This window comes from Cheilinus undulatus, linkage group 11 (genome assembly GCF_018320785.1).
Source record: "Cheilinus undulatus linkage group 11, ASM1832078v1, whole genome shotgun sequence".
NCBI classification, from domain to species: domain Eukaryota; kingdom Metazoa; phylum Chordata; class Actinopteri; order Labriformes; family Labridae; genus Cheilinus; species Cheilinus undulatus.
Window position 1 is genome coordinate 46,826,322 of NC_054875.1, and position 24,528 is coordinate 46,850,849.

The 24,528-nt window shown below is 42.2% G+C and overlaps 1 protein-coding gene across 1 annotated transcript in view; it reads right to left on the reverse strand.

Moving 5' to 3' along the window:
• The window catches only part of LOC121517878 (PDZ domain-containing protein 4-like), a 53,779-nt gene that overhangs the window by 531 nt on the left and 28,720 nt on the right, over positions 1 to 24,528 (reverse strand). The window contains exons 3-16 of the mRNA XM_041799968.1: positions 23,717 to 23,822; positions 20,702 to 20,927; positions 20,521 to 20,605; positions 16,129 to 16,227; positions 15,705 to 15,767; positions 12,900 to 13,001; positions 10,881 to 11,311; positions 10,413 to 10,605; positions 8,593 to 9,010; positions 5,898 to 6,315; positions 5,495 to 5,565; positions 4,737 to 5,077; positions 4,357 to 4,497; positions 2,570 to 2,682 (exon numbers count right to left, since the gene is read on the reverse strand). Of these exons, the coding sequence (XP_041655902.1) occupies positions 2,570 to 2,682; positions 4,357 to 4,497; positions 4,737 to 5,077; positions 5,495 to 5,565; positions 5,898 to 6,315; positions 8,593 to 9,010; positions 10,413 to 10,605; positions 10,881 to 11,311; positions 12,900 to 13,001; positions 15,705 to 15,767; positions 16,129 to 16,227; positions 20,521 to 20,605; positions 20,702 to 20,927; positions 23,717 to 23,822 (2,807 nt within the window). The remainder of the gene's footprint in view (positions 1 to 2,569; positions 2,683 to 4,356; positions 4,498 to 4,736; positions 5,078 to 5,494; positions 5,566 to 5,897; positions 6,316 to 8,592; positions 9,011 to 10,412; positions 10,606 to 10,880; positions 11,312 to 12,899; positions 13,002 to 15,704; positions 15,768 to 16,128; positions 16,228 to 20,520; positions 20,606 to 20,701; positions 20,928 to 23,716; positions 23,823 to 24,528) is intronic.

Here is a 24,528-nt window from a genome sequence, read left to right on the forward strand (position 1 = left end):
TCTCTCCCCCATTGAATTGCTTTCATATCACTAACATCGTTCTATAGAGAACACTAGTGTTGTCCACAGTCTGATACGTGGAGGTCTGAATGTCGTAGGATTGAAGGATGGAATGTTTAATGTGCTTCAGAGGATGACATCATCAAAGTAAGAGGACAGAATGTTGGTGAAGATTGGGATGTTGTAGCCTTTTTCCCTCTATTTCAGCCAAAAACCTTTAGAAAAATGGGAGAGTCATAAGGAAGTAATGGATGGATGGATGGATGGATGTGTTGATGGATGGATGGATGGATGGATGGATGTGTTGATGGATGGATGGATGGATGGATGGATGTGTTGATGGATGGATGGATGGATGGATGATGGATGGATGGATGGATGGATGGATGTGTTGATGGATGGATGGATGGATGGATGTGTTGATGGATGGATGGATGGATGGATGTGTTGATGGATGGATGGATTGATGGATGATGGATGGATGGATGGATGTGTTGATGGATGGATGGATGGATGTGTTGATGGATGGATGGATGGATGGATGGATGGATGATGGATGAATGGATGGATGGATGGATGTGTTGATTGATGGATGGATGTGTTGATGGATGGATGGATGGATGGATGATGGATGGATGATGGATGGATGGATGGATGGATGTGTTGATGGATAGATGGATGGATGGATGGATGATGGATGGATGTGTTGATGGATGGATGGATGGATGGGCAGATTGACACACAGACTGACAGATGAATGGCTGTATGGATGAATGGATGATAGATCAGTGAATGGATAAATGGTGAATGATGGACAGAAAGATGATGGATGGTTGACAGATTAGTGAATGGATAAATGACTGATGAATTAACAGATGGATGATGGATGGATGGATCATGGATGGATATTTGAAAGATGATGCATGGATGGATGAATGCATGAATAGATGGATGGATAGATGGATGAATGTGTTGATGGATGGATTGATACATGGATGAATGGATGGATAAATCCAGGCACCAAAGAGAGAGCCGTCAGAGAATGGCGCTGGTAATGGTGACATGCAGCAGTGGTGTGTGCGTGTCAGAGAGCCTTTCTGTGTATTCCTGTTATTGTGTTTTATCATTGTATTGCACACAGTCTCTCATGCTTCTATTTATTGTGTTGTCAATGCTGCTTTTTATGATCGATCTGAATGTATGTCTTGACTGCTGGCTGCGAAAATTGCCCTTCACAGGGATAATAAAGTGAACCTTGAAACTTGAATCTTGATGGATGCATGCATGGATGGATGGATGGATGGATGCATGAATAGATGGATGGATAGATGGATTAATGGATGGATGAATGGATGTGTTGATGGATGGATAGATGGATGAATGGATGGATGGATGGATGGATGGATGGGTGTGTTGATGGATGGATGCATGGATGGATGTGTTGATGGATTGATAGATGGATGGATGGATGGATGTGTTGATGGATGGATGCATGGATGGATGGATGTGTTGGATGGATGGATGGATTGATAGATGTATGGATGGATGTGTTGATGGATGGATGCATGGATGGATGTGTTGATGGATGGATGCATGGATGGATGTGTTGATGGATTGATAGATGGATGGATGGATGGATGGATGTGTTGATGGATTGATAGATGGATGGATGGATGGATGGATGTGTTGATGGATGGATGCATGGATGGATGTGTTGATGGATTGATAGATGGATGGATGGATGGATGGATGGATGGATGTGTTGATGGATGGATGCATGGATGGATGTGTTGATGGATGGATGGATGTGTTCCTGGTTGGATTGATATTGTCTTTAAATTAGTCTCATATATCCTGTGTTTCATACTCCAGGACAGTAGGTGGCAGTCTGCCCTTGTTTCTTGTTGTTGCCTGCCTTAAATCATGAAGAAGAAGAATCTCCCAGGTGAAGGTGATCAGGCTGGTTCAGTGTGTGTGGAGGAGAGTCTACAGTGTTTTTGTCTTTGTTTAACTCAGACTGTTCAAAGATGAACCGATGTGTTTTTCTCAGATGCACTGATGGATTATGGGATTATCAGCAGTTTATCTCAGGGATGTTTGATGGATTTTTACTCTGCGGAGAGTCTGAACACCTGAGAAAGGTAAGACGGTTTTACTGTTGACTTCAATCTTCACATCTTAAAACACTAAAAACCCAACTGCTTTCAATCAGCACAACTTCCCTCTACAAACACTTTATTAAAACAAAAAAGTAAAAAGATTAGGGATTCACTAATGTGCCAGTTTAACATTAGTATCAGCTGATCATGGCCCAGGGACATCAGTAGTTGATGTTTAAAAATTAAATAGAATAAAAATGCATAATAGGAATGTTCAAAAAAAGCTTTGAAATCATTTTAATACTGGTCACCTAATTTTCTCTATCAGTGCCGCCAAAATAAATGAGTCTGAAAATACTGAATTGACTCATACTGTGAGGATAAAGTAAGATCATTTTCTATCTATTTTTACTGATAAAAGTGTATTTATTTGTCCCGAATTTATTCATTCCGTATTTATTTGCTCCTACCTTTCTCCTTTGAGGTAGTCGAGGCGGCTCTGCATCATGAACTCTCGTCTCCGTCGGTACTCTCTAGCTCTCAGCAGCTGCTGCTTCCTCTCCTCTTTGCTCCAGTATCGGCCCTGTTAGAGCACAGTTCAGTAGAAGTTTGTCAAAGAAATGATTAATCGTTATTTCGGATGAGTTTATCACCGGATTAGTGAGCACTTAAGTATTAAAATCAATCAATTTAATTTCCTTGAAACCAAATGTGACTAATGAAGCAGAAAGCTCACAGACTCTCAACAGGATCAGAGGTGGATTTCTCCCTTTTTTTTTTTTTTTTTTTTAGATATTCATGCTACATATTAGGTTCCTGTGATTATCAACAGCATTTTCAGGGCTGGTCAAAGTTTAGCTGGTTTAGTTTTGACAATTTGAGGCTTCATGACCTAAGAACTACTGACATTACCACTCCTCTCTCCTCCTTCACCTCTTTTTACATTCTCTATGTGTTCCTTATTTTCTTTTTAATATTGCCTTTTCATTTTGATATGACTCTACTAAAGGATTTTGCCAACAGTGCTTGAACTGTGGTGAAAAATAGGTAACTGCACCATTCATCTAAACCTAATCAGTTGTAATTTTGGCAGGTATTTCTAATTTTAGTTTTAGTTTTAGTCTTGAAAAGAAATGCATTTTAGTTTTAGTCTAGTTTTAGTCAATGAAAATGCAAAACATTTTAGTCTAGTTTTAGTCCATAATTCCTCACATTTTAGGCTTTACTTTTAGTCCATCATTTATTTTCTTGCCTTAATCTGGTACCAGATCATTGTAGTTTGTTCTCTGCACCCTGCCAAACCTGGGTCCCTGCTTTCTACAGGTGAGAGGCCGAATAGCTACTGATGCATTGCATTTTCATTGACTTACCCACAGTAGAGAAATATCACAGATTTTGAATGTCCGACAAAAACTACATTAAATTTTAGTCTAGTTTTTGTCATTCTGACAAAACCTAAACTTAGTTTTAGTCCGGTTGTTCCACAACAACTGCAAAGAAGCACTTGTGATAACTTGCAGTGTGTCTTTTACATTGCAAAGTCCAGATTTTTACTAGGCCACTCCAAAACCTGCATTTTTTAAGCCATTCAGAGGTGGGCTTGCTGGTGTGTTTGGGGTCATTGTCTTGCTGCATTACACAAGTGTCTTTTAGATGTTGCTCTGGGTTCTTCTGTGAACTTCTGGATGAGTCCTCGATTCGCTCTTGGAATCATTTTGGTTGGCCGGCCACTCATGGGAAGGTTGACCACTGTTCCAAGTTTTCTCCATTTGTGGGTAATGGCTCACCATGGTTGGCTGGAGTCCCAAAGCCTTAGAAATGTCTTTGTAACCCTTTCCAGACTGATAGATGTCAGTGGCTTTGTTTCTCATTTGTTCTTGAGTTTCTTTAGATGGTGACATAGTGAGTTGGAGATCTTGTAGCCTACTTCCCTTTGTCAGACAGGTTCTGTTTAAAGGATTTCTGGATTTAACAGATCTGGCAGTAATCAGGCCTGGGTGTGGTTGGTAAAACTGAAATCAGCTTTCCAAAAAATGCTGTTAATCACAGCTAATTCATAACTTCATAAAGGGGGGAATTACTTTTTTGGGGGGCCTGGTTGGTTTGGATGACTTTTTGCCTTAAAATCATCATTTAAAAACTGACTTTTATTTACTCAGGTTATCTTTGTCTAATATTACAATTTGTCTGATGATTTGAAACATTTAAGTTAGACAAATTTGCAGAAACTCCAAAATAAACTGGATTTTGACTCTACCTGCTTCATCTCACTGGCAGCATCATCATCTGTCGTCATGCCGCTGCGTTCCTCTCTGATCTTCATCGCTCTAGCCTTTAGGAGGCGGTCCCTCACCGGCCGTTTGGCCACATAGCGAGTGCCATCACTGCGGATCTTTACCTGAAAACAACAGACACATCAGTCCTTCCTTAGTCAGTTTTAAAGGAAGCTTTTCAACAACACGGGGTTTTTTTCAGGTTTGTTGATTTACTGTATCAAATCAACAAACCTGAGTTTTCCTCTCAGGACCTCTTCCCTGGATCCTTCTTAATGATCCATAAAACCCTCCAAATGTGTCCCCTAAAGAATAACTGGCTTAATCTCGTCTCTGATGTCTCTCTCGTTAGTCCGTTTCTTACCTTCCACTCCATGCGCTGAGGTGATGCAGTCGGTGATGACTGCGTCAGTCCGAGCGGTAACGCCAGTCCTAACCGGGAGGCATGGTGATCCTCCAGACCACAGGGGGCACTGTTGACACTCCTGGGACTGGCTGGGCCGCTGCTCCCCGTGCCCCGCCCTCTCTCGTCCCCCTCTGCCCTGGCTCCGTCTCTGACCCGGTCCAGAGGATCAACCAGCCCCTCAGAAGGCAGTGTCATACAGCTCTGATAGCGCTCCAATGGTTTACTGCGACTGTGATGTCTGCGGGTAAAGTAGGGACTGGACTCTGCACTGACACCTCCAGACCTGTCGGGGGCTCCACCTGCAGTCAAAGCAGCCATGGTTAACTGTTTTTAGTGAGATGACAACAATAGAGTAAGTTTTTGTAAATCTACTTAAACAAGCAGATTGGAGGGTTACAATCGAGCTCATCAGTGTGGTAACTGAAGTTGGTAAAAATGTTTTTTTTTCATAGAGTATTTGATTATCCGTCATGATGTCACAACCATCTCAGACAGACCATGAGCTACCTGAGTGTGGCTTGTTCTCTCAATTTTTTCAGTCCCCTTTTGTGATCGGATAAAATGTTTTACAGTCCAGAGTATTCAGGTAGCTGGTTAAGTTGGTTCCAGGTATAAAAATATTGATATAAGTATTTTCTAAGGAAACAAGAAAAAAGTGGGCAGTCACTTTTGAGCTCTGCTGAAAGGGATGTAGTTAGAGAAGACGGTTTACTCACCTGATCTGGAGCCCCGCCCTCCATCAGCCACACCCCTTTTTGAAGATGAACCCGCCTCTCTGGTCAGGGACCTGATGATGGTGACAAAAACAGTAAGAATGGAATATTATTACAGTCCAATCCAAGACTAACCTGAACATATGTATCAACAATCTGTTACTTATGTTGACTGTCTTTTGTTTGCAACTTTTGGAAAAGTGGGTTGAAATGGTGAGGAGTGAGGTTTTCCCTTTATTTGGCAAAAATAGAGGAGAAAAAACCCAACATCCCCAGCTTCACCAACATTCTGTCCTCTGCCTTTGAAGATAATGTAATATTTTGATGTCATCAAGGCTTATTAAACATTCCAGGTTTGAAAAACAGAGGCATCATCATTATTTTAAAAACAAAACCTCCTCTGTACCTGAACTTGGAGGGTGTTGAGGGGGTGGAGCTTGAGCCACGTGCCACGCTGCCATTGGCTGTTTCGTACTTCCTGTAACTGCTGGGTGAGAAGGTGCAGCTGAGGTTGGAGTGGCGTCTCTCTCTGTCTCGGTCCCGCCCATGACGCCGTGGGGTGAGGGGGGAGTTCAAAGGGGGGAGGCGACTGAGGGGGAGAAAAGGAGGTGGAGACATCAGCCGTCTCCTTCCTTCATCCTCCTCTTCCTGGAGAGGCGGGATCTGTTCCGTGCTGACCAATGGCGTGCTCCGGCAGCTCTCTCCTCCAGTGTTGTAAGCGCTGGTGCTGTCTTTGTCGTCAGATCGTTCTCGCTCTGGGAGCTCGTTGATGGCCGACAACTCGTGATGATGAGGGTCATCATCATCATCGTCGTTAGCCACACCTGGAAGAGAGGAATACCGTTTTAATCATGGTTAGTTTAGAGTCAGTAGTATAATAATTATGATGATGAACATCAGCAATAATAAATCATGGCTCATCAATAATCAATAATTTTGATGATGACGAAAATCATCAAATTTTTAGAAACTCTGGAAAAACAATGTTGAAGGCTTTTAATGTTACACTGTGCAACAGTTTTTACTCTCTTCTTCTGTTGATGTTGACTGCCCTTTCTTGGCAACCTTTGGAAAAGTGGGTGGAACATCCAACCATCCAAACCATCTGTCAATTCCTCTATCCATCCATCTATCCAATAACTATCCAGCATCCATCCTACCTTTAACCAGGCCAGATGGTTTTGTTTCACACATCCATCTGGGAATGCTTCAATGGGAAACCTTTGAGAAAAGGCAGAGGCTTTAAAAAAACTCGGAGTGTGATTGGATGAATGTTCTGTCTATAACATCTCTACGGACTAATAATAGCAACAAAACACGTGACGTAGCTGCTATCAAGCTGCGCTTGCGCAGTTAGTGAGGAATAATGCGAAACATGGCGACTATAGACATGTAAGTACTCGACTTTTGTCATTTTTGAAAAGAAAACAACTCAGTGCTATTCTTTGTTCTTCTTTTAATGAAGAATTGTTGTCAAGTTCTGATAAAACTGGTGCTTTAGCAGCATCCACGCTAACCTCTTCCTCCATAACTGCACCAGCTCTTGCTGCTGCTTGTTTACGTCATGACTCTGCTGCACCTGAAAGTACTGCCCCTCGTTGCTGATTGGTCTTGTTACTTTCTAACCGGGCCCAAACAGTTCAGATGGGAGCTTAACAAGATGGATTCACCAGTGAAAAACAAGGAAATGGGCGTATCCATCTGCTTTGCAAAGTTATCCTGCCTTAGGACAATGGATGAAATTTAGCTATTGTGCTAATTCTGGCATATTTACATTGACGTGTTTTGCAAAAATGTTGATTGACGTGCACTGTCCTAACCAAATAAGTAATTAAATTAAATTAAATTAAATCCCTCCATCCATCCATCCATCCATCCATCCATCAATCTATCATCCATCCATACATCATCTACTAAGCATTCATCTATCCACTATCAATCCATAATTCCATCCATCCATGCATCCATCCATCATCCATCTACTAATCATCCATCCATCCATCCATCCACCCGGCCATCCATCCATCATCCACTAAGCATTCATCTGTCCACTATCAATCCATCCATCCATCCATCCATCCATCCATCCATCCATCCATGCATCCACCCACCCAGCCATCATCCATCCATCCATCCATCCATCTGTCTGCTAACCTTCCATCCATCCATCCATCCATCCACCCACCCAGCCATCATCCATCCATCCATCCATCCATCTGTCTGCTGTCTGTCATCCTCCATCCAACCTATTAATTACCAGTTCATCCAAATGTTCACCCATCTATATACAACATCCATCCATCCATATATACTATTTATCTGTCCATCCATCAAACTAAGCATCCAACTCTTCATCCACCATCCATAATCTAGCCATATTTACGGTGCCATCCATCCGCCATCCATAAAGGGAAACTCTCACTCTATGCCAGTGCCCCCACTTTTCCAAAAGTTGCCAACTATTAACCTATTTGATCAATGTCCAAACATCCCGAGTCATGAATATTCTACCCTCTGACTCTAAAGATGACATCATCTTTCAAAGTTTATTAAACATTTCATCCTTGCCTTTAAAGACGATGTCATCAAAACTTATAAAACATTCAAACACATTGAAAATCAAAGAGTCATTACAGCAGAATGGGGAGAAAATGTTCTGATATCAAAGACATCATTGGTGTCTGTTAATGAGCTGGTTTAGCATCACACTGAAGGACGGGCTACTGCTGTCATAGAGTGATCTTTACAGAGCATTTTTATCTTTTCTTGTAGATGTTTTTGAGAACAAAGACTGACCAAAACTGAACCTCTTGTAGACCAATGTGTAATTGATCTGTATGTGACAGACTTTTTGTCAGTACAGAGCTGAGAACTTCTGGAGTCTCTGATTAGCTGTGACCTTGCGGTCATGGAGATTAAGGTGTGGCTGTGGATGGGTCGTTGATTTGTTTCTCCTCTAGTAAATCTGACAATGGGATCAGAAACAGAATGGGGTTTCCTGTGAAACTCCACTCAGACAGACTTGAAGTCTCAAATCAAATGGGAAGTGACACTTAGGAACCACTGGCATTTCTCCCATTACCTGTGGTTGTCATAGTTACCTTCTTCAGGTGGGCCACCTGCCACCGTCTCCTCCTCCATCATCCAGGCCTTCAGACATCTCTCTCTCAGCTGCTGCATCTTCTGAGCTCTCAGGATGTTCCTGCACTTGAACTCCAGGTGGCGTAGCTCCTCCTCGATCAGCGCCATCTCATGTTCACTCAGAGTCGAGTTGCAGTTCACGTCTACCACTGGAGAAGAAGAAGCTGTCTGCTCTCCTTCCATCCCAGCCCCTGCTGTCTCTCCATCGTTCTCCTTGACTTCGCCATCTTCTCGTTTTGCGTCTCTCTGCTGTTTCTCTGTCTGTCTCTCGTACTGACACTTGATCTCCAGAAGCTCCTGGTATCTCTGGCACTCATCTTCTGTCAGCCCTGGCATCATCATCGTCAGCGACGGCGGCTGCTGATGGACGTGGAAGTGCTGAAAAGAAATGTTGGGAGAAACAAACAGAACATGAGGCCAAAAATAAGGTCACAGGAGAGTTTCATAGCATGAAATCATGAAATGATCTGAAATGAGATTTGACAAACATTGTCTTCTGCTTCTTACATAGCAGCTAAACTTTTTGGAATTGGGTTTGTACAGACCCCGTCATATCTGTGGATGTTCAAGGGTCATAACATGTCAGTAGCCTCCAGCACATGTTTGTCATTAGATTGGAGTCTAAACCAGTCTAAATATCTCCAGACATCATCTCTGGGAATCATCTCTAAAGTGTGCTCAGCCTGGCAGCAGCAGCAGTTATCATGTTCTCTAACAGCTTTAAAGCTGGAGGATGGATGCTGTGGTACCGGCTCTTGTTGCTATGAGACGACGGACAGCTCAGCTGAAATGAACCCCTCCAGATAATCGCTGTGAGGATGTCGAAGCTGAAGAGATGAACACAGAACATCCCACTGCAGTTCATCTGCAGGGTCACTTTAGCTGTTAGAATAACGAGTCCATTTAGACTTTATTTTGTGTTTCTGTTCTCATATCATAATCTCCTTCGAAGCCCCCAAACTTAACATGCAAAGTAATAAAGAATAAGAACACAACCAGCAGAAATCCCAACTGAGAACAGAAAAATCATTAAAAATCAACCAACAGCAGCATATCTTCCCAAGGGGGGTAAGCCACAGAGGGTCACTGTTGTAAAGGCAGTCTTTTCTTGGAGTGCTCTATTAGAGCATGTTCAAGGAGGGTAAGCCACAGAAGGTCACTGCTGAAAGGTCAGAGGGATCTTGGGGTGCTGTATCAAAGCATATTTGAGGAGGGTAAGCCACAGAAGGTCACTGCTGAAAGAGTAGACAGTTCTTGGAGTGCTGTATCAGAGCATGTTTGAAAAGGGTAAGCCACCAAGGGTCATTGCTGGTAGGGTAGACAGTTCTTGGAGTGCTGCCTTTAAGTATTTTCACGGATGGTAAGCCACATAAGGTCACTGCTGAAAGGGCAGACTATTCTCGGATTGCTGCCTTAAAGAATATTCATGGATGGTAAGTCACTGAGGGTTATTGCTGAAAGGGCAGACTGATCTTGGAGTGCTGTATCAGAGCATATTTGAGGAGCATAAGCAACAGAAGGTCACTGCTGAAAGAGTAGACAGTTCTTGGAGTGCTGTATCAGAGCATATTTGAAAAGGGTAAGTGTAGGCTGTTCTCAGAATGCTGTATCAAAGCATGTTCAAGAAGGGTAAGCCACAGAAGGACAGTAATGAAAGGGAAGACTGTTCTCAAAGTGTCCTATCAAAGCAAATTCAAGTAGGTAAGCCACAGAAGGTTGTTACTTAAAGGACAGTCTGTTTCTAGAGTGTTGTATCAAAGCATATTCAAGGTATTTGTACCTTGTGATGGTGGTGGTGGTGGTGGTGGGGGCTGTACGCTGCTCCTCCCATTCCACCAGCAGCCGTCCAGTCCGTGCCTAGGAGGGAGTCTGAGCTCAGTTGGAGATCTCTGAGGTGGTGGAAAGGTGGGGTGGTGTCTCCTCTGCCATGTCCTGGACTGGGACCAAGGCCGGGGCTGGGTCTAGGACTCGGCCTATGGGGGACAGCACACATGGGGTTAATATCAGAGACTGTTTTTCAGTTATTGACCTCATTAACTCTATTTGGAGTTATAAGTTAGGATCTGCCTGTCCTAAGATTATCAAAGCTTGAGATATCAATACTTAAAAGTCTCTGCTCTGTGGATTTCAGTTTCTCCTCCAACAGTATGATGTCTGAGGCTTTTATTTTGAAGGGGGCAAATAAAACGTTTAACGTCAGAGTTAAAACCAGTCATTGTAACATTTCAAATGTTCAGATATTATCAACCTGGGACTGGGTGCGGCCCTGAACTTGCGGGTGCTGCCTGGTGTGTTGGTGGTGTTGGTGTTACAGGCGCTGGTCTGGTCGCCCAACAGGTCGTGCTCAGATGACTCCTCGTAGCGGGTGCTGTCATCGGTGCGACCCACACCGCTGTCCAGCTCTTGACTGTTAGAGAGCAGTGGAGGGAGGCCAAGCAGAGGAGGGAGGGGCACAGGAGGCTCCTCCTTCTCTCCTCTCTCCCCTTCATCACCGTCTTCCTCCTCCTCTTCTACCTCAGCGCCTGCTGTGTCTCCTCCCCCTCCACCTCCTCCTTGGCAGAGGCGATAATACCCAGCCAGCTGAGAGGAGGTGATGGAGGCTCGGGGGTTTGGGTGGAAGGCTCCTCCCTCCAGAGTCAGCTCCATGTCCTCCTCCGGATCAGCAGGAAGCTGCTCATCCTGGAAAGAAAAACATCAGTGTCAGGTCAGAACATTCCAGTCTTTCCCGTTTATAAGGGTGGGATTAAATCATTGATCATTTAATCTTTTATTTATGATGACATGAAAGTGTCTAAAATCCAAATGGAAATAGCGTTCTTATATTTTCTTTGAAAAGCAAGGTTGGAATGTTTTAAAGACTCTAAAATGACTTTAAAGGTGAGGGTGGAATGTTTTATAGGCATTAAATGATATTATATGCAAAGCCAAGGACAAAATACTTTAAAGACTTTAAAGTGACACTATCTTCAAAGGCAAGGATGGAATGATTTATATGTATTCAGGCATGACGTCATTTTTAAAGGCAAGGCTGGAATGTCTTTTTGGCTTAAACACATCCTATCTTGAAAGACAAGGATGAAATGTGTTAAAGGGTCTAAAGGTCAATCTTTAAAGGCAAGGATGGAATGTTGGTGAAGCTGGGGATATTAGGGCTTTTTTCTGCATTTTTGCCAACTAGTTGGCCATCATTGGCAACTTTTGGAAAAGTAAGTGGAACTGGTAGAGTGTCCCTCATCAGCTCCATGAACTAAGTTATGAATGGACTGATCTGTCAGATCTTCTCCTCGTGTATATTTCATGTTTGTGTCCTTGACTGAAGGACAACAACGGTCATATGTAATGATTTTCCTCTCCTCTACCTCCTCTCTTCATCCATCATCCCTTGCCCTAGCATCACATCATCATTTCATCATTCAGGCATCTCTCTGGTACTATTGTCTATTTTTAGAAACCTCACTGATAGTTTTTTTTTCTACACTGGAAATATTTAGCCATAATTTTCCTCATTTTTCCACCTTTATGTTGGTTTTTGTTTGGTTAGCCTTTAGAGTGTTAGCACCCTCTAAAGGCCGCAGTAGTCACTACACTCACCACAGTTAACTGTTTTGAGAGGTGCTGTTAGATCTGGGGGTGCTGTTAGATTGAAGATAGAATTAAAAGCTTTTATAAAAGGATTAGAGGAGACTTTCTAGAACATTATTCTGCATGTCTGAGCTTTCTGCCTCCCCCCTCACAGCTGCTCCTTCATCATATTCTGATGTTTTCTGCAGAATCGATGAAACATCCATCATCTCTCAGTCTCATTACAAGGGGAGCTAACAAGCTCGGCTGTCAGAGTGACTGTCACATCGCGCACGTCTGTCTTTAAACATGTGTGCACGTGTGCGTGTGTTGGACATGTATGAATGCACGCCGTCCTGCAGTTTGTTCCGTCAGCAGATTTGGACACGCCCACAGGGACCTGCTGTAATCCAGCAGACATTTATCATGGCTGTGTGCACCATACAATGCTCCACCATGGAAACACAGACCCAGTATGCAAAGACTTTCAGACCCATGATGAGTGTTGATGTTTTTGGGAGAAACATGGAGGACGTTTGACATCTTCAGGCGCCGGTCCTGACCTGTGTTATAGTTGACCTCATAAAGGACCTGGATTATTTAGACCGCATCTTGTATCACAGAGCATTTTCATGGTACTTGAATGAATAAGTCTGCAGTTTTTAGGTGATTTTGTTGCTGTGCTGTAGTTTTTGTGTGCCATCACCTCTATATCAGGCCGGGCCAGCAGCAGGGAGAAGTTGGTGCTGTCCTCTCGGGTCAAAATGGCCACCGCCTCCTCTCGGTTCTGGATATCCACGCCATTAATCTAAAAAAGGATAAGATCACATATTTATTCTATTGATTAATTTCTCTTTTAATGAGTGATCGTACCTTAGAATCAGATGAAACTAAAGACATGCATTTGCTATTAAAACTCAAAAATAGAGAGCTGGGCTGAGTGGCAAAACATACTGAAACGTGTGCTCAGTGGCAAACAGACAAAAATGTGAGAAAACAGACTAATATCCATTTAACAAAAGGCCTGTTGCTGGATTTTTCCTTCCCTGATGCTCCAAACGTTCCTATTGGTGAAAGGTCCAGACCATTTCTGGACGCAGACTCTTCTCCTGTGAAGCCATGCTGTTGTGATGGATGTGGTATGTGGTTTAGCATCATCTTGCTGAAATAGTCAAGGCCTTCCCTGACAGAGACGTTGTCTGGTTGGGAGCATATGTTGCTCTGAAACCTCTCTCTACTTTCAGCATTGATAGTTCCTTTCCAGATGTGTAAGCTGCTCACGCCATAGACACTAATGCAATCAGAGATGCAGGCTTTAGAACTGAGCCAGGATAACAAGCTTGATGGTCCCTCTCCTCTGCAGTCCACAGGACATGGTGTCTGTGGTTTCCACAAGGAATTTCAAATTTTGATTCATGTGACCACAGAACAGTTTTTCATGCTGCTTCAGTTCATTTTAAATGAGCTTTGGTCAAAAAAATGGCAGCATTTCTGGGTCCTGTTCCCGTATGGCTTCTTCTTTCTATAACATAAATCTCTCTCTGTAACATCCCAGCTCAGTGTGGGTCCTACTGTGTGTAATGACAGTTAGGGATAGGGCCCTTATCTCCGTGGTGATGGCTGTCATGGGAACCTGTACTGACATCATTTATCCCCTGCCTGCTTACCGTGGCAATACCAGGTGATGCTGGTGGTCTATTCATATCACACTCCATCTTTACCTTTTCTCTAAGAGGTTTTCCTAGGAGATCAGAGGATAATGAGCACAGAAATGTCAGGAGAGACGTTCTATTCACCATCATTTCTCAGTGTATGGTTCTCTAAGACAGAAACGTCAAAACGTGAGGGGGCTGAGCCTTATCAATGATTAGAGATTTTGACTGGATTTAAAGAAGGTGAAACTATTAATAGAACTCCTGCTACAGCTCATTCTGAAAAGTTTAAAATCCCCTAAATGTACAATTTGTATATTTGTGGGTAGAACTGTGGGAATAAAGGTCAGTTGCTACAACCCATCAGGTCTCTGTACACCAATCTCAGCGCTGTTTCCATACTCTCAGAACAAAGTCAGACATGTTATCCTCCAGGGTTGACCCATATCACTGATTCTGTGTATGTTTTCACGGACAGGATCTGAAGGCACAGATCTGAAGGGGTTACAGTTTCTACAGCAGGTGTTGGGGCAGTTTGTAGCTGAATAGAAGGTGGTCAGGATGAGAGTCACCTCCTTCAACACCAAAGCCATTGTTCTCTAGTGGAAAACTGTGGTTTTCTTTGGGGCGAAGGCTTAGTCTGGATGGATGGATGGATGGATGGATGGATGGATGGATTGAACGAAGGATGGATGAATGGATGGAGGGATGGATGGATGGATGGACCAATAGGCAAATGGATGGATGGAGGGATGGATGAATGGATGACCGACGGATAAGTCTGGATGGATGAATTGAACGAAGAATGGATGGATGATGGATGGATGGATGAAAGGATGGATGAATGGATGGGTGACGGATTCGTCTTGATGGATTGATGGATGGATGGATGGATAGATGGATGGAGGATGGATGAATGGATTGATGGTTGGATGGATGGAGGGTGGATGATTGGATTGATGAATGGGTGGACAGACTGGCAGATGGATGGATGAAAGGATGGATGGATGGACAGATGGGTGAATGGATGGATGGATGGGCGATGGATTAGTCTGGATGGAGGGATGGATGGATTGACAGACGAATGAGTGGACAGACAGATGGATGGATGTATGGATTGATGACATCCCAGGAGCTCCTCTCCTTGCTGTGGTATTCAGTGTTTCAGTTATCTCAGCGTTCACTGCTGTGATCATTAGCCTCTTCGTCCACCTCCAGGGTCCCCCGGTCTAAAGACTAGAGCTGAATAAACTGCACTGAGCTCACCCCTTATCTCTTTGTCTATCTGTTTCGGTGGATCAGTACCCATGCAGCTTCTGGCTGTCTCTGATTGGTCAGTCCAGTCCTGGGGGCTTCAGGTCTGAATTTTAATGTTTAGATTGGAGTTTAATGCTAACCATCACTGAGACCTTTGTATTTATTTATCTGAGGCAGCACAGAATAGCTCAAAGGTCAGGTTGAATATTTATGAGAGCAGAGATTTGTCTCAGTTCAGATGCGGAAACAGAAAAAGAGGGCGACCTCAGAGGAACAACAGTCAATGTCACAGCAACACTTTTATGAACTTTTACCATTTATTATTTTAATACATAATAAAAAATCAGCCCTGGAACTTGATCAGCTCCATCCCAAATATCATAGTCCTGAAATCAGAAATAGTAAACTGTATAGAGACAAGCAGGGCATGTGGTGGAGCCCTCTTTATATTAAACAGTAGATCATGAATAACTGAGCAAACTTGGTCCTGTTAAAAAGTCATTATTTCTGTAGTTAAAGGCTTTAAATCCTTTAGAGAGCAGGCCCTGAGTGTAGATTTTAAACATGAATTTGTAAATGAATATAAATCATCTTTGCTCTACCTGTAGTATCCGGTCGCCCTCTCTGATTCGTCCGTTCTTTGCTGCTATGCTGTTTGGATTGACCTAAAATAAAAGGTGAAAGATGAGAAGGATAAACAAATCAATAGAGGAACAAATTAGCTCATGAATTCATTACTGGATAAATAAATAATTGCTGCATGAATAAATAATAATACTCATTAGAATACGGGCTGAATAAATGAGGGAGTGGATGGTTTGATGAATGATTCAGAGCATATGATAATGAAGAAAATAAAAGACAGAGAACTTATCGAAATCTGGATGAATTGAAAGATGACTGACTGATTGTCACTTCTATATGAGCTGTATTACTGATGCACAAAATAAGAGAAAGAACGAATGACTAAACTGTTGTGATAAATGAAAGGGATAAAGAGCAATGGTGTGGTTTCTCCATCCTCACCTCGCCAACATAAATTCCCAGGTCTTCCTCGTCATCTGTCCGATAGCAGACGGTCAGACCGAGCTTCTCCTGCTGACTGGATTTGTACAGCTCCACCTCCTGGAGAGAACAGGAAGAGAGGAATAGAAATATTTAGGTCACAGTTAATGATGGTGTTTTATTTGCTTTGTCTAGTAGTCATTTTACCAAGCCGACCTGAAACATCCTAATGTTACGTTATGTTGCCTCATTGAGTCAGCTGACCAGCCCTTATCCTGATACTTTCAGCCAATCAGCAACCCCCAGTATTAAAAAATGAAGCTGCTGAAGGGTGATATAATAATTAGGGGCGTGGTCTTTGTCTGTTGTTTGGGCTTGGTGATTGGCCAGGCCAAATTCTGTATGAGTTACAACAGTGTGGCTTCAAAACAAAGAGGACAGCCCTAAACTGGCCTGCATGCAAAAGGCAAGGATAGAATGTTCTATATTATTGATCAAATAATTTTTAGTAGCCAGGATGGAAAGCTTTTTTAGGCTCCAAACAATGAACTCTTCTTTAAAGGCAAGGATGGAATGTTGTATTAGCTTTAAATGACATCATCTGTAAAGGCAAGGTTGAAATGTTTTACGAGCTGTAAAGGATGATAATATCTTTGATGGCAAGAATGACAATTTTAAGCTTGAAAGACGACATCATATTTAAAGGCAAAGATGGGACATATTATGGGCTTTAGAAGATGACGTCATCTTCAAAGGCAAGGTTGGAATGTTTTACAAGCTTTAAAGATGATGTAATTTTCTAAAGGCTAAGACTGAATATTTTATACATTGTCAAGGCAAGGATAGGATTTTTTATACACTATTTATTTATTTATTTATTTATTTTTCCGTTTATTTGTCAGGGACAATACTTAAGCATTGCTGCATTTAATTACAGTGCAACCAATGCAATGTATAAAAGACATCTAGCCATGGCTAATTTGCAGTCCTTGTCCCTGGTTAGGCTTTTTTAATTATGAAGTTATCTAATGCAAGGATGGAATCCTTTGAAGGCTTCAAAGGATACCATCTTGAAAATGGCATATTTTATGAGCTTATTGATGACATCATCTTCAAACACAAGGATGGAATATTTTATAAACTTTGAAGGATGATATCATCTCTAAAAGTGAGGATGAAATGTTTCATACACTTTAAAGGATGATGTCATTTTTGAAGGCAAGGCTGAATTTGTTTACAGGCTTTAAAGGATAACATCTTTAAAAGCAAGGGCTAACTGTTGATAAATATTAAGGTATGAAATCATCTTTAATGGCCAAGATGGAAAATTGTTTTGGCTTCAAGCAATGACATCATTTTTAAAGGCACGTTTGGACTGTTTTAGAACTGGTAAAGAATGATATCTGTAAAGGCAAGGTTGGAATGTTTTAGAAGCTGTAAAGAATGATAACATCTTTAAAGGGAAGAATGAAATGTTTTTAAGCTGAAAAGATGAAATTATCTTTAAAGGCAAGAATGAAACATCATATAGGCTTTAAAAGATGACATCATCTTTAAAAGCAAGGTTGGAATGTTTTACAGGCGTTAAAGGACGATATCATCTTTAAAGGCCAGCATTGGATGTTTGATGGATATTGTATGATGACATCATCTCTAATTGCAAGGACAAAATGTTAAATGAACGTAAAAGGCAAGAATGGGATGTTTTATACACAATAAATTATGACATCATCTTTAGTAGGCAAGGATGGAATGTTTAATGAGCTTTAATGGGACACATCCTTTTCAAACCAAGGATGAAATGTTTTATAAAGTTTAAAGGATAATATCATCTTTAAGAGTCAAGGATGGAGTGTTTCATAAACTTCAAAGAATGACATCATTTTTGAAGGCAAGGATGAACTGATAGCTTGACTTTAAAAGATCCAATCTTTAAAAGCAAGGAGTAAATGTTAAACTTTAAAGAATGACATCATCTTTAAAGGCCAGGATTAAATGTTTAATAGACTTCGAACGATGGCTTCATCTCTAAGGGCTTTGACATAATGTTCAATGAACTTTAAAGGCAAGGATGGGATGTTTTATACATGATACTTCATGACATCTTCGTTAATTGGCAAGGATGGGATATGTGATTTAAAGGATGACAGCATTTTCAAACACAAGAATGGATTTTTTCAATAAACTTTAAGGGATGATATCATCTTTAAAAGCAAGGATGGAATGGTTTATAGATGTTAAAGGATGACATCATCACCAAAGGCACAGAACATGATGTTGGTGCAGGATGTGGGGGGCTTTTTCTCTCCATTTCTCTCAAATAGTTTGCAACTTGTGAGTTGAACTGGCGAGGACCTCCCCACCAGTTCCACTCACTTTTACAAATTTACCAACATAGACAGTCAACCTTAGGGAAAGATTGTTGGTATATCATATTGTATGATATCATGCTCCAGCATGGTACGGAACAATACCTCATGCAATAACCTCCTTAATCACAGCTGATGTGTTTTGGTGGTCATCACTAGAGGCCTTAAGTCTGATCTGCAGGTCACATATTTCTAATGAAAATCATTGATAACGATCGCTGTCAGGTTGATATGGGAATGTCTTTTGCCTAGAATGACAGAAATAACAGAAAAAAATAACTGCATTGAGATTATCACAGACTTTGTGTTGCTGTCAAAGTGCAATAAGGCTGCTAATGTCTATTAAAGATATATAAAGACCAGTCAGAACCAGTTAGATCCATGAAGGCCAGATCTGATCATTAGACTTGATGGAGAAATGAAGCAAAGAGGAGGAGGTGATTTAGAGAGGAAATGAAGAATGGAACTAAAGAGAACAACATTTAAAAGTAATTTAAAGAGATTTAATGATGCTGCAGAGAAGAACGAAGGAGAGCAGAGGACAGAAAGATCATGAATTAGAGAAAAGGAGAGGAAGTATTGAAGTGAGAACAGGAAGTCCCTGTGGAGTTAAAAGAGTGAGAGCGTTTCCACTTTGCTGACTCCTTTAATGACCAAACCGGTTTCTGTGTCAGAAAACAGCAGCGAGCCGATGGAGCAGAAACAGAAACACAGACATCCATTAGGCTTCTGTAATCCAAACTCAGAGCTGCTTTTTAAAGGTTAACATCAGTCGGACGGGTTTTCTACACCAAACAACAGTTTCAGGATGAGGAATGGTGGTTGGGAAATGCTGATCAGCTTTTGAGACAATCTGTGACTTTGGTCTCTTGGTAGAGACACATTTAAGCAAGAAAAGAGACATCTTAAAAACTCCAAGAGAAACAGCAGCAGACATGGGGAAAACTTCAAAGTCTGGAGGGGTGGCAGTCCAGTTTTTCGCAGTAAACCCTGATCTTTGCCTCGATACCAGAGCCAAAAGCCCGCTCCAGATCGCCTTCCTACACCTTGAACAAAAGGTGCCCTTATCTTTTTCTGTGCTTTCAAAGAGAACTGCTACTACGGCAGCTGGTCTCTTTGGGAAACACTCCACCTTCCGGTACTGGCGGCATCGGGAATACAGCAGTGGCCTAAAGCGCCATGATATGGTGCGTCCACAGGCATCTTGTTCATAATGGGGGGCCGTCATTTGGATGCTTGTCGGATGGCACCGATGTGTTTTGGGCTCACAAGAATCTGTCTTTCTGCTTTTTACATGTAGCTTTTTAGAGCAAACATACACCAACAATCAATCCCTCATGCTGACTGATGGAAAAGTTGGTGGAACTGGTGAGGAGAAACCTCCTTCCATTTTCCAAAAGTTGCAAACTATGACCGACTATTTGGCAAACATGAGTGAGAAAAATACCCCAACATCCCCAGCTTCACCAGCATTCCATCCACAGCCTTTGATGATGTCATCCTTGAAAGCTTATTAAACATTCCATCCTTGCCTTTTGCATACAGGCCAGTCTAGGCCTCCAGTTGTTATTTAATAAGAGCCCATCTTCATTTGGGACCAGTTTAACTTTTTGAATGGGCTTAAATAACAAAAATGGAGGAAACTGGCACTCAGACAGGAGCCAGTTCCTGTCATTCATATCAAGGAGCAAGCTCTTGGAACAGGCTTGTTCGTGAACAACATATCCTTACTTGGTCGCATTCTCCACAGGATTTATTAGCTAAGTAGTATATCAGTGTTTCCATTAAAAGTATATGTATTACAAAACGAGGGAGAAAAGCTGTTAAAAAAGCTCAGCTGGCCTCTGGGCTCAGTACTAGACTCTTCTAGACTTGTCTCCCTTAGTCTGCCATTTGTCTGATACTTTATCACGTTCAGGGGCTTAAAAGTCCAATTATTATGACTAAAACTTCCAGCTGTATTCTAGCACAGAGGTGCTGGGGCCCTGACAGACAGTGGAAGGAAAGAGAGAGACCTGAAAACTGCATTTGTTCACCAGCTCACCTCGTACTCCAGGTGGTCCTGTCTGTCCACCTCGTGGTTCGTCACATCGAAGTAGTCATCAGGGTCGTTGTACTCAAACACGCAGCTGCAGAGGGGGCAGAAACACGAGTCCACATCAGATCAATCAGGATTGATCCATCACCTCAGAGAATCTAAAAATGTCACACCAGAACATACGTACAACTCGCTGATCCCGTACGGTCCCACCAGGTGAGGGAGAGGGGGAGAGGGAGGTGGAGGAGGGGGGTGGTGATGGTGGTGGTGACCTCTGCTCCTCCCAACAGTCATGATGTTCTGGAAGCTGATGTCCGTCTGCGTGGCGTTATCCACGCAGTCTGGGATCGCTACCATGGCAACGGAGTAGATGGAGCTACTGGCGGTTCCGTTCCCGCTGCAAACCAACGTACCTGAGAGATTGGAGACACAGAGTTACAGATGTGGATGGATCATTGGATGTTTAGAGGAACAATTCAGGCGATCTCTGATTCTGATGCTGAAGATTTTTCATCATATTCTCACAATTATTCACATCAGTTATCAGCTCTGAGCCTATCCTGTCTCGCCTGCCCCAGCCTGGCCAGGCCAGGCGAGGTTTGGTCTGTTTTGTTGTGTCCTGTCATGTCTTATACTGTCCAGTCTGGTCCTACCTTGTCCTGTCCTGTCCTGTCCTGAATGTCTTGTCCTGTAAGGATTTGTCCTGTTCTGCCCTATCTTGTCCTGTCATATCCTGGCTTATCATGTCCTGTCCTGTCCTGTCCTGTCCTGTCCTCTTCTGCCCTGTCCTGTTCTGGCTTGTTTTGTTTTGTCCTGTCTTGCACTGTCATGCAGTGTTATGGCTTATCTTAATCTGCCCTGTCCTGTCCTGTATTGTCTTATCTTGTCACCTGTCTTGTACTGTCCTGTCCTGTATTGCCCTGGCTTATTTTTTCCTGTTCTTTTGTGGCTTGTCCTGTCCTTTCTTGTTCTGTCTTGACCTGCCCTTTCCAGTCTTGTCCTTTCCTGGCTCGTTCTGTTCTACCAAGGCCTGTCCTGTCGTCTCCTCACTTGTCCTGTCCTGTCGAGCCCTATCCTGAGTTGTTCTTTCCTGTCTAATGCTGTTGGGGGCTTATCTTTTTCTTTTGTTGTGGCTTGTCTTTTCCTGTCTTGTCCTCTCCAGTCTTGACCTGTCCTGGCTTGTCCTGCCACATCCAGGCTTGTCCAGTCCTATCCACACTTGTCTTATCCATCCCTGTCCTGGGTCGTCCTTTCCTGTTGTCCTGTCCTGGCTTGTCTTATCCACCCCTTTCCTGGCTTTTCTTTTCCTCATTCTATCCAGTTCAGAATTGTCCCATCTTATTCTATCCATTCTTGTCCTCTCCAGTCCTGTCCTCTCAATTTTTGTCCTGTCCTGTCTTTTCCTGTCCTATCCAGCCATGTCCTGTCCTGACTAGTCCTGTCCTGTCCTCTTTAGTCCTGTCCTTTCTTGGCTCGTCCAGTTCTGTCTAGTACTGTCTTGGCTTGAATTTTCCTGTCCAGTCCAGTCTTGGTTGCCCTGGCTTGTCCTGTCCTGAATTTGTGAGTGTTTTTCATGAATAGCAGAGAGGTTTGGACTGTAGATGGAACAAAAGTTGCAAACCAAAGACATGTCAATACATTCCTCAAAATAAAAGCACACCATCTGCAACTGCATCCCACTGAAAATGGCTTGAAGACCCACTTTTGGGTCATGACACAACATCTGAGAACCACCAGAAGGTGTGTTTATGGTGGTACTCCAATCTAAGGCCGACATGTTTGAAAGAGACTGAAGTTTGGAAACGGCTGAATTAACACGCGTCATCTCTGAAACTGTTTCCTGGGATTAAACAGAGCCATAATCAAAGATTCAGATGAGGTGATGCTGTCACTCATAAATGCTGCAGTTACATCAGAAAGGATGGGAAAAGTCGAGAGATAACAGGATTGTAATAAATATGAGAGGAAGAGTCAGGAGGAATGAGAGAGGAGATAAGAGATGAAAACTGTGACAAGGACAGAGAGAAGACGGGCCGAGGAGAGAGACGATAAACATTTAAAATGAGATGTTGTGATGCAGGAATATAGGAAAGGAGGTTTGGGCTTAAAGCAGGGATGTTGGACTCGGTCACAGCAGGAGCCAGATTCAGAATTCGGGTCTAACCTGAGGGCCTAACAGGGTAAACATTTCCCATAAGCTGTCAACCTCATCTTCACCAGTAATGAATTGTAGGGAAAAAAATTAACATTTATGATAAATGATTTTGAGACTAAAAACTAAAGACTTCTAATAGTTAAAATGCTGGATAAAATTCAAAATCGTCAGCTCTAAATGTCAAAATATAAGAATATTCAAAATCACGTGTTTAGGGGTTAAAACATAAGATAAAGATGTAAAATTTTGAATCAAAAGGTCAATATTTGGGATTTAAAGTCAAAATTAAGCGTTAAAAAGTTCAAAATATGAGAAGAAAAAAACAAAACAGGGGATTAAAAGGGTGAAAATATGAGATAAAGTGCAAAATCAAGACTTTTAAAGGTCAAAATATAGGATAAAACTCTAAATCATGAATTTTGAATGTCAAGTTACGAGAAAAAAATTAAAATTATGAGTTTTAAACTTCAAGAGGTAAGATAAACATTTTAGATTTTCAATAAAAATGTCAATATGTGGCATTTAAAGTCAGAGTTGGGAACTGAAAATGTCAAAATACGTCTTAAAATAAAACTGTGAATCTAAATGGTCAAAATATTAGATAAAAAGTCAAATTTGTGATTTGAAAAGGTCAAAACTATAACTTTAGGTCATAATTGTGAGATGCAAATTTAAAAATACAAATTGAACGTACAAATTTTTTTTCTCACATTCCTGACTTTTTATCAAACTATTTTAACTCTTTAGTCGTTCTAATTCTTGTGATTTAACAAGGATATTTTCAATCATCAAGATTAAGTTTACAATTTTATACAGGAGGAAATCTGCAGACCTCATACTAGTGGAAATATGGTATGATCTGGTGGGCCGGCTACAACCTCAAAGTACCTCTGGCCAGACTTGGCCCCAGGGCCTTGAGTTGGACACCCCTGGTTTAAAGGAATAAAGATGATGGAAAAAAAAAAAAGGATTATAACTGACGGAGCTTCAAACTGAGTGGAGACTGTGCAAGTCAAAGCATGGAGGTTAAACCAGCAGACTGCTCACCTTTCCTTCTGTGACTCTTACGGACAGACCCAGGCTGCTGCAAAGGCTCCTGGGAGTTCTGTGTCTGTCGGTCCAGCGGTGGCTGAGATGATCTGCGACCTCGGACCTGAGTCAGAGATTTGATCTGCAGTGTTATTAAGGTGTAAAATATTCACGCACAAGAGAGGAGGTTTAGTTTTTCTTAGTTTTAAAACTTCTTGCTTTTTTGGTTTTCTTTGGCCTCGTTTACACGACAACGTTTTGCTTCGTTTTCTGTTTTCGTTTCAAAAAAAGTTCCACATTCAGACGGCAATGTTTTCAAAACGATTTCCGTTCACACAAGACTGCGGGAAACACCAAAACCACGTGGCATACATGCCAGGCCAGTAGATGGCGATGTGATTTTGCAATGAACCTTCGAGCCAGCCTTCAGGTTGCCCTTTGACGGCGTATGAGTCGAGTCAGAATCTGGTGCAGGCACAAAATACGTCTCCGCTGATCCAAGTGATGGTAAAGTAAATCAACACTTTGTTAGAGAAGTACAGTTGAATTCAAAAGAGTGAGGAGCACGAACAGTACACTTTGTTTTGTTTTGGGCATCTCATCCTTCCATGCGTTAAAAGCTTACTCACGCATGGATATTTACTGCAGCCACAGTGCGCATGCCCGTTTTCAGAAAGTGACAGTTTCTCTGTTTACACGCAGACGGAGACGGGGGCGTTTTGAAAAACTTCCACTCTGGAGCCCGTTTCCAAAAAGTTCCCTTTTCAGGCACCAAAACGCTGTTGCCATGTAAACGGACAGCCAAAACGCTACAAAACTGTTGCGTTTTC